The 13373-nt window shown below is 48.5% G+C and overlaps 1 protein-coding gene across 1 annotated transcript; it reads right to left on the bottom strand.

Moving 5' to 3' along the window:
* Positions 1–7354: 7354 nt before the first annotated feature.
* On the bottom strand, positions 7355–12985 carry CITED4 (Cbp/p300 interacting transactivator with Glu/Asp rich carboxy-terminal domain 4). Its single transcript, XM_083628040.1, has 2 exons — positions 12612–12985; positions 7355–9453 (listed from the first exon to the last, which is right to left on the bottom strand). Exon 2 carries the CDS (start codon positions 9438–9440, stop codon positions 8769–8771), a length of 672 nt encoding a protein of 223 aa, XP_083484166.1. The 5' UTR covers positions 9441–9453; positions 12612–12985; the 3' UTR covers positions 7355–8768.
* Positions 12986–13373: the final 388 nt, after the last annotated feature.

The following is a 13373-nucleotide window of genomic DNA, read 5'->3' as shown; positions in this document are numbered from 1 at the left end:
GATGAAGGCCACTTAACCTACAGACAGTTGTTTTTGGCAATGCAGTTCCTATTATCGCCCTGCATTTCCTAGTTTAGGAATGATTTCAGGGCTTGCCACTTTGCAGCTTGTTAAACCGCAGTCTGAGAGAACCTAATGCACTTTGATGGCTCTTGCCTGAAACATAGCTGACAATCAGTGTAGCTCCTTTAGTGACTATCTAAACAAATTGCCCAGTTCCATTGTTAATTCAGAACCTTGCTACCCTATTCAGGAACCAGCTGTATCCCTGCTGATCCCCTGTTCAATTTGTATAGTAATCAGTTCTTGTTTTATTACGGATGTTAAGCACTTTCATTGACGTGTTGATTTGCACTTTCTGTTTTATTTCTGTGCTGTATTGTCTGTAAACCGCTTTGAGAGTCACTGAGTGGGAAAGAAGAAGAAGAAGAGGAGGATAAGGAGGAGCAGGAGGAGTTTGGACTTGATATCCCACCTTTCACTCCCCTTAAAGGTAAAGGTAAAGGGAACCCTGACCATTAGGTCCAGTCGTGACCGACTCTGGGGTTGCGGCTCTCATCTCGCTTTATTGGCCGAGGGAGCTGGCGTACAGCTTCTGGGTCATGTGGCCAGCATGACTAAGCCGTTTCTGGCAAACCAGAGCAGTGCACGGAAACGGCGTTTACCTTCCTGCCGGAGCGGTACCTATTTATCTACTTGCACTTTGACGTGCTTTCAAACTGCTAGGTTGGCAGGAGCAGGGACCGAGCAACGGGAGCTCACCCCGTTGCGGGGATTCGAACCGCCGACCTTCTGATCGGCAAGCGCTAGGCTCTGTGGTTTAACCCACAGCACCACCCGCATCCCTTCACTCCCCTTAAGAAGTCTCAAAGCGGCTAACAATCTCCTTTTCCCTTCCTCCCCCACAACAAACACTCTGTGAGGTGAGTGAGGCTGAGAGACTTCAGAGAAGTGTGACTGGCCCAAGGTCACCCAGCAGCTGCATCTGGAGGAGCGGGGAAGCGAACCCAGTTCACCAGATTATGAGTCCACCGCTCTTGACCACTACACCACGCTGCCAGAGTGCTGGACTAGGATGTGGGAGACCCTTGTTCAAATCCCCACTCAGCCAGGAAGCTTGTTATAACTTTGGGCCAGACACCTCCCTTGAAGGGTTGTTGTGAAGTGAAAATAGGGCGGGGAAAACTATGGGTGCTACTTTCAGCTCCTTGGAGAAAACACGGGATATAAATGTGAATAAATAGTTTAATTTATCATTATTATGAATATTACGGCCATACTCTCAGTCTCCTTTCTCTGCATCCCTGTCCTGTCAGAAGATTATGCATGGATCTGAGCAGAATGACAATTTCCAATTTTCAAAAGTGTAGCTATGAAGGTCTGTTGCACCAAAATTAACAAAAAGCCTTTTAGCATCTTAAGGACTTGAAGGGCTTTGTGTGCTGAGGCAGCATATCAAAGCTCTAGCAACAAAACAAAAGGAAGCATGCCCCAAGATGGCAGCATAGACTTAAAACAACAACACCCAATGTCTAATGCTAATTATGCAACTCACGAGACTTAAAAAAAATGTTTAGTGGTATGACAAGCAAGTTAATTCCTGGCAGTCCAATTATTCTGTTTACTCCAGGCACTGTGTGTCAATATGCACATGCATCTAGGTGTGTGCATGCATGTGCACACATGTGCCACACATGAGCCTTGGAGCAAAAGGAAGAAAGCAAAAGAAAACAGGGCACAAGAACAGGCTGGCAGTGCGCACAGGCTGTACGCAGTGTAAAAATAATATAAAATTGTGCAATCTTGCAGAGCGGATAGAACCCCAGCCCTCTGGATTTATTTTTCAATAGGAAGCTCTTTTTTCTGTCCCCTGTGGATTGGCATTAAGAGTTCTCTGGAGATGTTCGGCTTTGCTGGCTCTTGGAGATCAGGGAAGAAATTGGGATAGCATGACTTAAGAACCCTGTAAGAGGCAAAAGGTCCATGTTGCTCATTTTCATGTTTCACTCAAGTACCAGCGAGAGGCTTCCAGGAAGCAATATATAGCCCTCTCCTGTTGTTCTCAGAATAAATACACTGGGTCATACCTGTCTCCCCTTATGTCATATCCAGAGCGGTAGCCACATTTTTTGCCCGGGGTGAAGCCTCCAGAGGGGCGCCATTGAGGCTCCCACCCTGTGTGTGAACACAAATGTACATGGGGTGTGCCAAACTGGGTCTTTCACCGAGATGAAATAAATCCTAGTTTCACCCCTGCCATATCAGGCTGTCAGTCTTGGCCAACATCGTCTGCTCTGACTGCCTCCATCATTTGCTGCCTGGTCCTTTGAACTGGAGATGCTAGGCAGGGACTGAACCTGGGACCTTTTGCATGTGCGGTATTGTGATCCGCCACTCAAACGCCCAAGTCGGATTGCTGAAATCCTGCCCTGTTCTGATTTGCTTCAGTTCTCGAATCTCCCCACTGGCAAAGAACGTGGGTTTCACACCTTCGTAGAAGCCTCTTCTTGGACCCTGATAGTCTGTCGCAGGACTAGCCTAGATCCAGACAAGAGGAGGAATTAATCTACCTATTTCCTCAGCATATGATGAGCTGTTGCGGTTAAACTGTTAAGCTGCTGTTGCTGTTAAACTATGTTAAACTGGGGGGCAGGGGATGTGTTTCATCTCTGCAGACATTTGGGAGGGATGTCAGTGGAAGAAGTGGGATACAAGTTGCGTACATACCATACATTGATATCATGATTTTTTTAATTGTTATTATTATTAGTGCTTTTTTCTAAAAAAATGTTCAGGGGTACTCTTATTTTCCTACTCATATTGAAATACTGCCCCTCAGTGAGGCCAAACTTAGATTCACAAAATGTTTAGGGGTATGCGTCCCCCTGCATCCCCCCCAGAAAAAGCACTGTTGTTGTTGTTGTTAATAATAATAATAATAATAATAATAATAATAATAATAATAATATACCGCCCTATACCCAGGAGTCTCAGGGCGGTTCACTTAATGAAATCAAGATATAAAACCACAAAATACATAATAAAAATAAAAACAAGTTATAGCATAAAGCTTCTCCCCAATAATCCTGAGAACTGTACTTTCCCCTTCACAAAGCTATAGTTCCCAACACCCTTAAGTAACTCTAGTTCCCCAGATTCTTTGGGGAAGTCATGTGCTTTAAATGTGTGCTGTGCGCCCAGTCACAGAGATCATGGCAACAAGCTGAGAGCAAGCTGTTAAAAGCTGGAGAGAAGCTCCAGTTCACATACCTGGCAATAACTAGAGCAAGCCAAACGCTGTTTGGAGAAGTAGTCTCTTCATGTGAGAGGAGCAGAGAATAATCCCATCAATGAACAATTGTTCCAGGCCAAGAAGCGCATGAAGTGGCCCTTTGTCATGAGCGTTTCCTGTTGTTGCGCAGCAGGCTGGGGGTTTGTGTATGTTGACCGCTAGTCAGCCGCTGAGAGAAGGTGACCGGGCTCAGAACGATCCATGATGCAATTGAAAGCAGGAGGCAGCTCGGGAGTCATAACATTTGTTCACAGATCTGCCAGGGGTGTTAATAAGCCAGGATTCAGCGCTGGCATCTGTTCTGTGATGCTATGGCTTCTTAAAACATGCCAAGACACAACATTGGAAACTGCCTTCTAGCAAGTCAGGTCATCATCATCGGAGTACAGAAGAGCCTTGCGGAATCAGGCCAATGGCCCATCTAGTCTCACAATGGGTCTCCAGGTGCTTATGAGAAGCTCCCCAAGCAGGACCCATGAGCAAAAGCACCCTCCCTTCCTGTGGTTTCTAGCTCCTAGCATTTGGAAGCATACAGACCCCAACCATGGAGGCAGAGCACAGCCATCATAGCTAGTAGCCATGGATAGCCATATGCCACCCCCAAATTTGTCGAATCCTCTATTAAAGGCAACCCAATTGGCAGCCATTGCTGCCTCCCGTGGAAGCCAATGCCATAGTCTAACTATGTGCTGTGTGAATACTTTGTAAAATCCGCCCTGAACGTTTCCACGTTCAGCTTCATCGGATATCCACGAGTTCTAACGTTACAAGCAGTGCTATTTTTCTAGAAAAAGAGGTGCTCCGGAACTCACCATGAACGCCTCCCTCGTTCTCTTGGAATGGCGCCCACCTGAGAGGAGCCAGAACTGGGTTTTATTTTTTTGTTTAAAGAATCAGTTTTGCAAGCCATTTGAAACTCCTCCCTCCCTCCCTGAAATCCTGGAGTTGGCTAGATAGAGAAATGGTCTCATCTGACAGAGGGAAGATGCCATATATCAAAGTAAAATATGACAAAAGTTGGAAGTTACAGTGGTACCTCAGGTTAAGTACTTAATTCGTTCCAGAGGTCCGTTCTTAACATGAAACTGTTCTTAACCTGAAGCACCACTTTAGCTAATGGGGCCTCCTGCTGCCGCCACGCCGCCGGAGCACGATTTCTGTTCTTAACTTGAAGCGAAGTTCTTAACCTGAAGCACTATTTCTGGGTTAGCGGAGTCTGTAACCTGAAGCGTATGTAACCTGAAGCGTATGTAACCCGAGGTACCACTGTATTTCCCTTTCTCTCCCTCTCTCTCTCTCTCTCTCTCTCTCTCTCTCTCTCTCACACACACACACACACACACACACACACACACACAAAAACAGTGTCTCCTCTGCAACAACTGTAGATTTCCTGAAAATGTGAATATATCCCTTTGGTGGTTGTTTTCCAATTCCTCTTTCAGGTGTTGTTTATCTGTAGGTATTAGGAGGTCCAACTGCTCATTACCAAAGAGACCCTTGCTCCTTCTTCTTGACAGCCCATTTTCCACTTTTCGCTGTGCCCTGTACACAGGATCACGTAATACTTTACATCTAGGAACCAAGAATTATTTCTTTGTTGCCTCCTATCCAAACCCTGAGCCGTCCCAGAGCTGATTACTTTCAAGAACTTCGTATCACATTCCTGCATACCATCCTTCCCCTATTAGGTGCCCTCCAGAAGTTTTGGACGGCATCAGGTTGGAGAAAGTTGCTTCAGTCATAGCCTGAGACCAAGCTGTTGTTTTACAGCTCCAGTGCAAGCATGTAATAGGGTAACTGCATCTGAACAATAATTATTGATTGCATTTATGTGATCAGGCAGAATGCCTTCTTGGTAGTGGCACCCTCCCTGTGGAACGCCCTCCCATGAGATGTCAAGGAGATAAAGAACCACACAACTTTTAGAATACATCTGAAAGCAGCCTTGTATCGTGAAGTTTTTAATATTTGACATTTTATTAAGCTTTTATGTGTGTTGGAAGCCGCCCAGAGTGGCTGGGACAACCCAGCAGATGGGCTGGTTACAAATAATAATAATAGAAGTAATTTTATTATTACCCCACCTTTTCCTCTAAGGAGCTCAAGGTGGCGTACATCGTTTTCACCCCCCTCATTTAATCCTCACAACAACCTTGTGAGGTAGGTTAGGCTGGGAGGTGTTGACTGACCCGAAGCGGGAATTTGAACACTGGTCTCCCAGGTCTTAGGCCTGACACTCTAACCGCTACATAAAGGTAAAGGTACCCCTGACAGCTAGGTCCAGTCGCGGTCGACTCTGGGGTTGCGGCGCTTATTCCGCTTTACTGGCTGAGGGAGCCGGCGTACAGCTTCCGGGTCGTATGGCCGGCATGACTAAGCCGCTTCTGGCGAACCAGAGCAGCGCACGGAAACGCTACATAACACTAGCCAATATCAGGAGCCAACAGCATTTTTTACTGGAACTTCCAGGAAAACTTGTTTTATCTCCTGCTTGACTGCAGACCTATCCACTTTTAAAGAAACACAAACTTGTATTGTTTAATCACAGGCACACTGCGTAAAATCAGCAGTTTTGAACTATACATTAGAAGCTGTGTTCATTTTCATATGTTGCTTCATCTTTTTAACACAGCTGTTTTTATTTTAATAAATGCTAGGCTTTTTAACATCTGCTTTCATTGGTTATTTTATGCAACCACTTGGAGGTTTTCATCAATAAATTAAATACATTTCACACACGCACAAAATATAGCTGTGCTGGCCCACAAGAGAGGGGGATGAATCCAAAATCTGAGTTTTGTGAGGATAATGTGGAGAGGGGCAGAGAGCCACCTTAAGTACCTCAGAGGGAAGGAGGGATATAAATGGAATTAAAACTATGCTCCTAGGAAAATACTTCATCAGAGGTCACCACTAGAGACACATGGAATGTCCAGTTTTTGAGAAGTTGCAGTAAGATCAAATTTTACAAGCATGGCAAAATGGCAGCACAGACAGGGGTACAGACAGGTCAGGAGAAATTTTTAATTTGAAGGTCAATGTGAACGACCTAAAATCTACCCTGTTTCGCTCTGCTCTGAATTCTACATCTCTGCCCCATCTGCTTCTCCATAAACTCTTCACCACAAAGTATTAAGGCAGCCAGTTAACAAGGGCTTTGTAATCCAGGGCATATAGACACACAGGAATCAGCAAACCTGCTGAGGTAAGCAAGTCAGCTCCTCACTAAACCATTATCACAAGAAGAAACTAAAATGCTAAATTTAATCAACAATTAGGTGGGTTTTACGGGGGGCAGGTGGTACAACAGTAGGAATAAAGAACCGGCGCTGGATTGAGTTACTAGTTGTGTACATTGGCAAACCATGCAGGAACGCAGTTAACTGCTAGTTTATCTCCGTTTCCCTTTTACTGGAGGCACACCAACAAAACCTAAATTTAGTCTGGCCGCAAACGCCAAAATGTTGTTGACTCATCTTATTTAGATCAGAGAGACTACCCTGCCAGTTCTATATAGAAGACACACATTTGAAGCTGACAGCGGGAGGTATAAAGGTAATTTCAAAAGGCATCTTTAATATAACCCCCCCCCCGCCTTGCAACTCATGTGAAGTCATTGAATGTACTGGAAGCTGTCTTATACAAAGCCAGGGCACTAGTCCACTGAACCCAGCATTGTGTACACGGACTGGCAGTAGCTCTCCAGGCCAGCAGGCAGAGGTTCTTCCCAGCACCTGCTCCTTGGAGATCCTTCTTTAATGGGATCTGCCGTAACTGAACCTAGGATTTTCTGTGTGCAAGTGAGGTGCTGAGCACACAGTCCCTCCTCTTGTTTCCAGACAAGAAACTCTCGCTTAGCTTTGCACATGTGCTGGTTGTCGGTTTCGTAGAGAAAACGGGACGACCCGGGGTTGTCCAAGAGACACATAAGCTCACCCAAGTCACTTTTTAGAAAAAAAGACAGGAAACCCAGAGACTTTCAACCACTTCCAGGACCCACGCTGCATTTTCTAAACAGGGAGATTTAAAAAGCAAGAGGCATGACCCAAACAAAACAGGTTCAATGTTGAGGTTTTAGCTTTTATTTTGAAAAAAAAAAATCACCTGTACATTCTCACTTCATTGATCAACAATGATGTGCTACCGTGTGCTTGCGACAAGAGGGGACAGTAGAAGCTCCAGAGGCCTGCCAACCTGAGCAGCAAACTTTCCAAAAGCCTTTGGAAACGAGACCGAGAAAGGAAACAAGCTGCTCAGCCGCAAACTTATTTTCCTCTTTTCCGAGAAACACAATTAAGAACTAAGAATTTACATTTGAGCCCCAGGAGGGAGGGAGGGAGATAGATAGATAGGGTGCTGGTTTTTGTTTTTTTCCAGCCTTGCTCTCAGTTACTGATAGCAGAACAAAAACCCCATGGAAGTGTTGGAGGGGCATGCATTCCCCAGCCTTTATCGTTAGCCCTTCCCAATAATCTCAGAAGGCAAATAAATCCGAGCCCTTCCAAATAAATAGGGACTAGAAACACACAAGTGATAAATAAGATTTTTTTTTTAAAAAAAGAATCAGTAATATACACAATTACAAGGATTTTATTTGGTTTCAGAGGCAGAGAAAGAAGAGCTCCGATGGCATCTTAAAAGCCCGTGTTTGTAGTAGCCGGAAAAGGAAGTCAAAGGATCTTATAACCAATTGGTTAATCCCACTCTCCCCTGCACCGAACCCCAAAATGTCATCCGCTGAAGTTTCACTTTCAAAACAAAACAAAAACAAGATGGAAGTAAAAAAGAACACAGAACAAAACACAACCTGAGGGCACTGATCTCTTCAAGTCAAGGAGAGAGACTGGTTGCTAATTCCACTGAGGAGCAATAAAGAGATTGAGGCTTACAAAGAAGAGCAAGCCATTTTTTATTTTATTTTTTACCTCCTGCCCACTCTTTCAGTGAAAGAACGGCTTAAAAATAAAAACCAGACACTGAATGTAGAGGGGCTTGCTAGACTTTCTTGACAAAGCCAACAGCGGAGTGGATTCTGAGCAACTTGCCCCCCCTTGTAGTCCAAACTCAAGACGGTAGTTGTTTTTTGCAGGGTGGGGGAGAGAGAAGGCCATGCAGGTGAAAAAAAAGGCCATTTAGTTTTTCTTGAAATTCTGTAGCTGCCATAGGCACAACCCGAGGACACGACTCCATCTCTGCGCCGTCTCGTCTGCAAAAAACAACAACACAGACACCTTTCCGATTCCTCCCCCCTCCCCCTACACAAGAGGAGCACGACAGTGCAAAGCAAAAAAGAGGGTGGGGGGGAGGGGAAGCCTCCAAATGATTGTCCATTGTTATTTCCAGGAGGTGAGGGCAAGGGCAACCTGGGAAAGCCTGTAGATCTGTGCAGGGGGAAGATCAGGAAGTAGGGGTGTGTGGTGGTGGTGGTAATCAAGCCACAAAGAGAAGCGCCAGCTCCCACAGCAGAGCCACCTCAACAGCTGATGGCGCTGGTCTGCTGTTTGCTGACAAAGTCCGAGATGAAGTCAAACTCGTTCTGTCCCAGAAAGAGTTCGGGCAGCTCCTGAACCCGGTCCAAGCCGAGCTCCATGACCAGAGACGTCAAGACCTCTTCGTCGATGGGATCCGTGTCCATAACGTTCAAGGTCAGGGCCGGAGAGGGCAGGTGCTGCATCCCCAGGTGCTGCCCGGGCCCCATCCTGTATTGCGGCACCCCTGCCCCAATGGGCCCGTTGCTCATGCCCATGAGGGGGTGGCCCTGGTATTGCGTGTTCAGTTTCTGCAAGTGCATGCTGGCCATGAGCTGCTGAGTGCCCACCGGTCCCAAGTATTGTTGCTGTTGCTGCTGCTGCTGCTGTTGTTGCTGCTGCTGGTGTTGTTGCTGCTGCTGCTGCTGGCTCGGATTGCTGAACATCATGGCGCCTGGGACCTGGTGGTGCCCCATCTGTCCATTGATGCTGGGCCTCTGCCTCATGCCTCCGTCCAGGGCAGGGCCTCCGTACTGCATCATCTGGTGATTGGCGGGGAGCGTCCTTAGCACGTGCTGCTGCTGAGGAGGAGGGCCTTGCATCCCGTTCATGCCTATCCGGTAGCCCTGCATCCCGTTCACCCCGTGGCTCATCGACATCATCATGTGGTCAGCCATCGCAAGCTGGGCACTGGAAGACAAAAGGAGGAGGGTCACGTACAAGGCGGCACGGGGTCCCGTCCCCCCAAATAACCATGCAGTGTTTGAAATTAGCCAGGCGCATTTTGCACCCTGGCGATCAACCGCTTGCGACCAAGTGAAGATGCTTGGAGCCTGGACAGCGCCCGATATCTCTGCCACCTGGAAAGGTGCGTGCCCGGGGATCACACGCTAACACCACATCCTATAGGATTCTCTTAGTTGTTATCTTTTAAACCTGCACAACTGGAATGAATTTCAGGAACCCCAAACGCTTTTTCTGTGCAGCCTGAGCAGCAGCAGTCACCGTTAAGAAAAAGAGGTCAGAATAGGCCGATATATATGTGGACTGTCCCTGGATCAAGTGACTTTTCTTCTTCAAGTTCTCCAACATTAACCTAGCTCAAGGTTGTCCTCTGAACTAGCCAGATGTTCAACTGAGAATCAATCGCAGTCAGCCCCATCATTTGAAAATTAAGACTTTAGAGCCGCCTCCCCAAAAATGGTGACTAGACATTCTGTTTTGGTGACTGTAACTGTGGTTTAAGGGGCCATTTGGCGCCTAGCTTATATACATGAGTTTCTAACATTGCTGCCACGACATATGCAAGCCTGCTCCTGGGATAACAACACATAAGTCCAGAGTGGGGTGGTCAAGGCCTTTTTTGGCAGCCCCCAGCCTTAGTGCCTCCTTCCCAAAGCTGGTAAGCAAGGAAGTGGGCTTTGGAAAGGCGGTGTGAGGCTCTGACAGAGTCCCAGAGTATTCCCACCTCCTTCCCAAAGCCTCCTTAGCACTTTCCCACATTTGGGAAGGAGGAGGGACCCTGCCAGAGCCTCGCACTGTACTCTTGCAGCCACTTGGTGTGAAAAGTTGGGCTGCCCCATTCCAGAGGGTATGGGGCTCCCCAGTGCCCCCTTCCCCTGCTCCAGAAGTTATATTTTGTATACATCTTTTCGACAAGGTGTTTCATAGTGACACACACACGGCTTCTGCACCATTCATCCTCTCAACCACCTTGCAAGGTAAGCTAGGCCAAGAACTCAGCGGAGAGGCAAACCTGGTTTGCGAGTTAACAGGTGCACATTGTTTCTCTAAAACAGTGTTTCCTAAACTTGGGTCGCTAGCCCTTTCCCCCCGAACTACAATTCCCATCATCCATGATCACTGGTCTTACTAGCTCGGGATGATGGGAGTTGTAGTCCAAAAACAGATGGAGACTCAAGTTTGGGAAACACTGTTCTAAAGCCAGGGTGGAAAATGTGTGGCCCTCCCTGTATTCCTGCCCCCAAATTCTAATCAGCCTCAGTCAGTATGGCCCAATGTCTAGGGCGACGGGAGCATTAAGTGTGGCAACATCCGGCTGGACCCAGGTTGTGCCCATCATGGCTAGGGCAACGGCCTAGAGCCAACGCACTGAAGGAAACTGTGCTTTGTGTGCGCGCGCATGCACATATAGAATTACAACCTCTCTCTTATCTACAGTGGCAGATGGCAGGGACTCCCCCTTCCCTAACAGGTCATGTGGTAGAGAGGCTTTGGGGGTGGAGGAAAAGTTTATAGGAGGCAGCTAGAGTGTCCACTAAGGCAGAACTGTCCAACACCCATGGCCAGCTGAGAAGGGGACACACATCCAAGGACACAAGAGACCACAAAACCCTTCCTGGGCCAGGACAAATGCAACAGCCCATTTGTCACAACAGCCAACCAAATGCCTCCAAAAAGACTGTTAAACACAGCCTGTTTAACACAACCCTCTCCTTGTTGCTGCTGCTCCCAAGGAACTGGCAATTCTGAGATTCTGAACATGGAGGTTCCATATGGGTTGGAGGGGGGAACTGCAACATGATGTTGCAGTGTACGGTCGCCACCCAACAAATAGTCCCGTCCTGGGCACCACAGTCACCCTGGAGCAAAGGTTATGTAGTTCTGCCTAGGCCTCCCAGGGAGAGGAAAAGGAAAAGAAAGGTGTGTGGGGGGGGGGAACTCTTCTTCCCATGGCTTTTCCCCGCAAGGCTATCTAGTGCTTCAGGGACAAGCTTTGGGCTGTCAGCCTAAATCCTTTTGTATGTATCATGGTTCTTGAAAGTGCAATAATGGGTGCTTAAGCTCACAGCATACATCCCTTCTCCTTTCAATCCACAACTCTTAGGCTGAGGTTTTAAAATTCTGTTCTTCAAGTATGTAGAAACAAGTACCTTTATCTCTCTCCACCGATGCCTCCCCTTTACTTCCCAGCTGACATGCACTCAGCCAACAGGATCTGATTATCACGATGCACTGCCCTATCCTAACAGACTGGCCAGGCATGCACTCATCCAACCCCCTTTTAAAAACAGATCTAAGCTGGTGGCCCTCTTAACCCAAGCCGAGGCTCCACGGCGCCCCCTAGAGGAGCGACAGGGGAACGACAATACTGCCCCCTAGCGCACGGGAGGATGAAGATCCGCCTAAGGACGCAGTAGGCAATGAAATCGAGGTTGGTTACCTCGCCACCTTCCCTAAGTCACCGATTTGTCATTCCTGCCCAACCCCGGGACACCTTAAGCAGCTTGCAAATACGAAAGCAGGGCGCTGGCAGCGAACAGAGCATTTATGCAATGGGTTTTACATCCCGGATAAACGAAGGCGACCTTGTGCATGAAAATAAAAAGTCTGTTGCAACCTCCCCAACGCCGTCGGATCGCAGAACCCGGCGCTGGTAATACGCCCCTCAGAATGCAAGCAGCAGCGCGCCCGTTCCCTAACCCGCTTCCCATGGCCAACCCCCCTCCCCGCTTCCCTCTCTTTTTCTCTCCCTCCTCCTCCTCCTCCCCTTTGCCGGCTCCAGGCAGCTCCCGCCCCGGCACATTCCGCCAGCACAAAGATCAGCACTTTGAACACAGAAGTTTAACCCTTCCCTGCCTGCTCCCGAGCAAAAGACAATGCCGCCGAAGGAGCGCTCCGCGCAAATGAGGACTCGGGCTGGTGCTGGGCTGGAAAGGAGAAGGAAAAAGCCCGTTTTCCTGGCCACCACCACGAACGGCAGGCAATGCAAAATAAATAATAATAATAGTTTTCAGATCGTGGCCGTCTCTGCGGAGCCTCTCGACGCCCAATGTCACCCTCCTTTCCCCGCCGTGGTTTCCTCGACTCCCTCCTCGGCTACATACCCCAAAGGCGGCGATCCGAAGGGAAGGCTGCAAACTCGCAAATGGCCCGGCTGAGAAAGTCACCTCGGCAGGAGGAGGAAAGCGGCGGCGGCTCTTCTTTCTTCCCTTCCTTACACGCGGCTGCTATTCCCACGAGCGAGCTGGCCAGCCTGCCCGCCGCGCTTGCAAAGGCACCCCCAGCCCGGCCGCATCAATTCCAAGCGGCGGGTCCTTCCTCCGGCGGCGGCGGCGGCTGCTGCTGCTCCTCCGCCTCCTCTTTCTCCGGCTCCCAGCCGAACCCTCGCAGGCGCCGCTGTGTGTATTTGCAAGTAGGTTAAACTTCAGCGTTTTTTAATATATATACATACACACACAGAGAGAGGGAGAAGCCGGAGGGGGGCGGAGCCAAAGTCCCCGCCCCTGCGCCTCTGATTGGTCCAGCTCTCCCAAATGGCTCTTCTCCTCCCTCCCCAGCCTGGATGCTTTATCCAAAGCGGCGAAGAGGGGGCCGAGGTGAAGAATCGCAGGGTCCCGCCTACCTGTTTTTGTTTCATCTCCGAAGAAGGAGGGATTGCAACACAATGGCGGGAGTTTGCAGCATATGCAAAGGCAGGAGGAGGAAAGGACGGGTGGGGGGAAGCGCTGCCTGCCTGCCTGCTTTCTTCCATCTGTCCATATCTCCTCCTTCCCTCTCCAAACCGGCTCGCCTAACAACCCTCTTTGCCGGCGCTCATCTTGCACACGATGGCGTGCGCGCACGTAACGTGTGTATGCATGCAAACA

The sequence above is a fragment of the Podarcis filfolensis genome, assembly GCF_964270895.1.
Source record: "Podarcis filfolensis genome assembly, chromosome: 8".
In the NCBI taxonomy this organism is placed as follows: domain Eukaryota; kingdom Metazoa; phylum Chordata; class Lepidosauria; order Squamata; family Lacertidae; genus Podarcis; species Podarcis filfolensis.
This window is presented reverse-complemented; position numbering and strand designations above follow the sequence as displayed.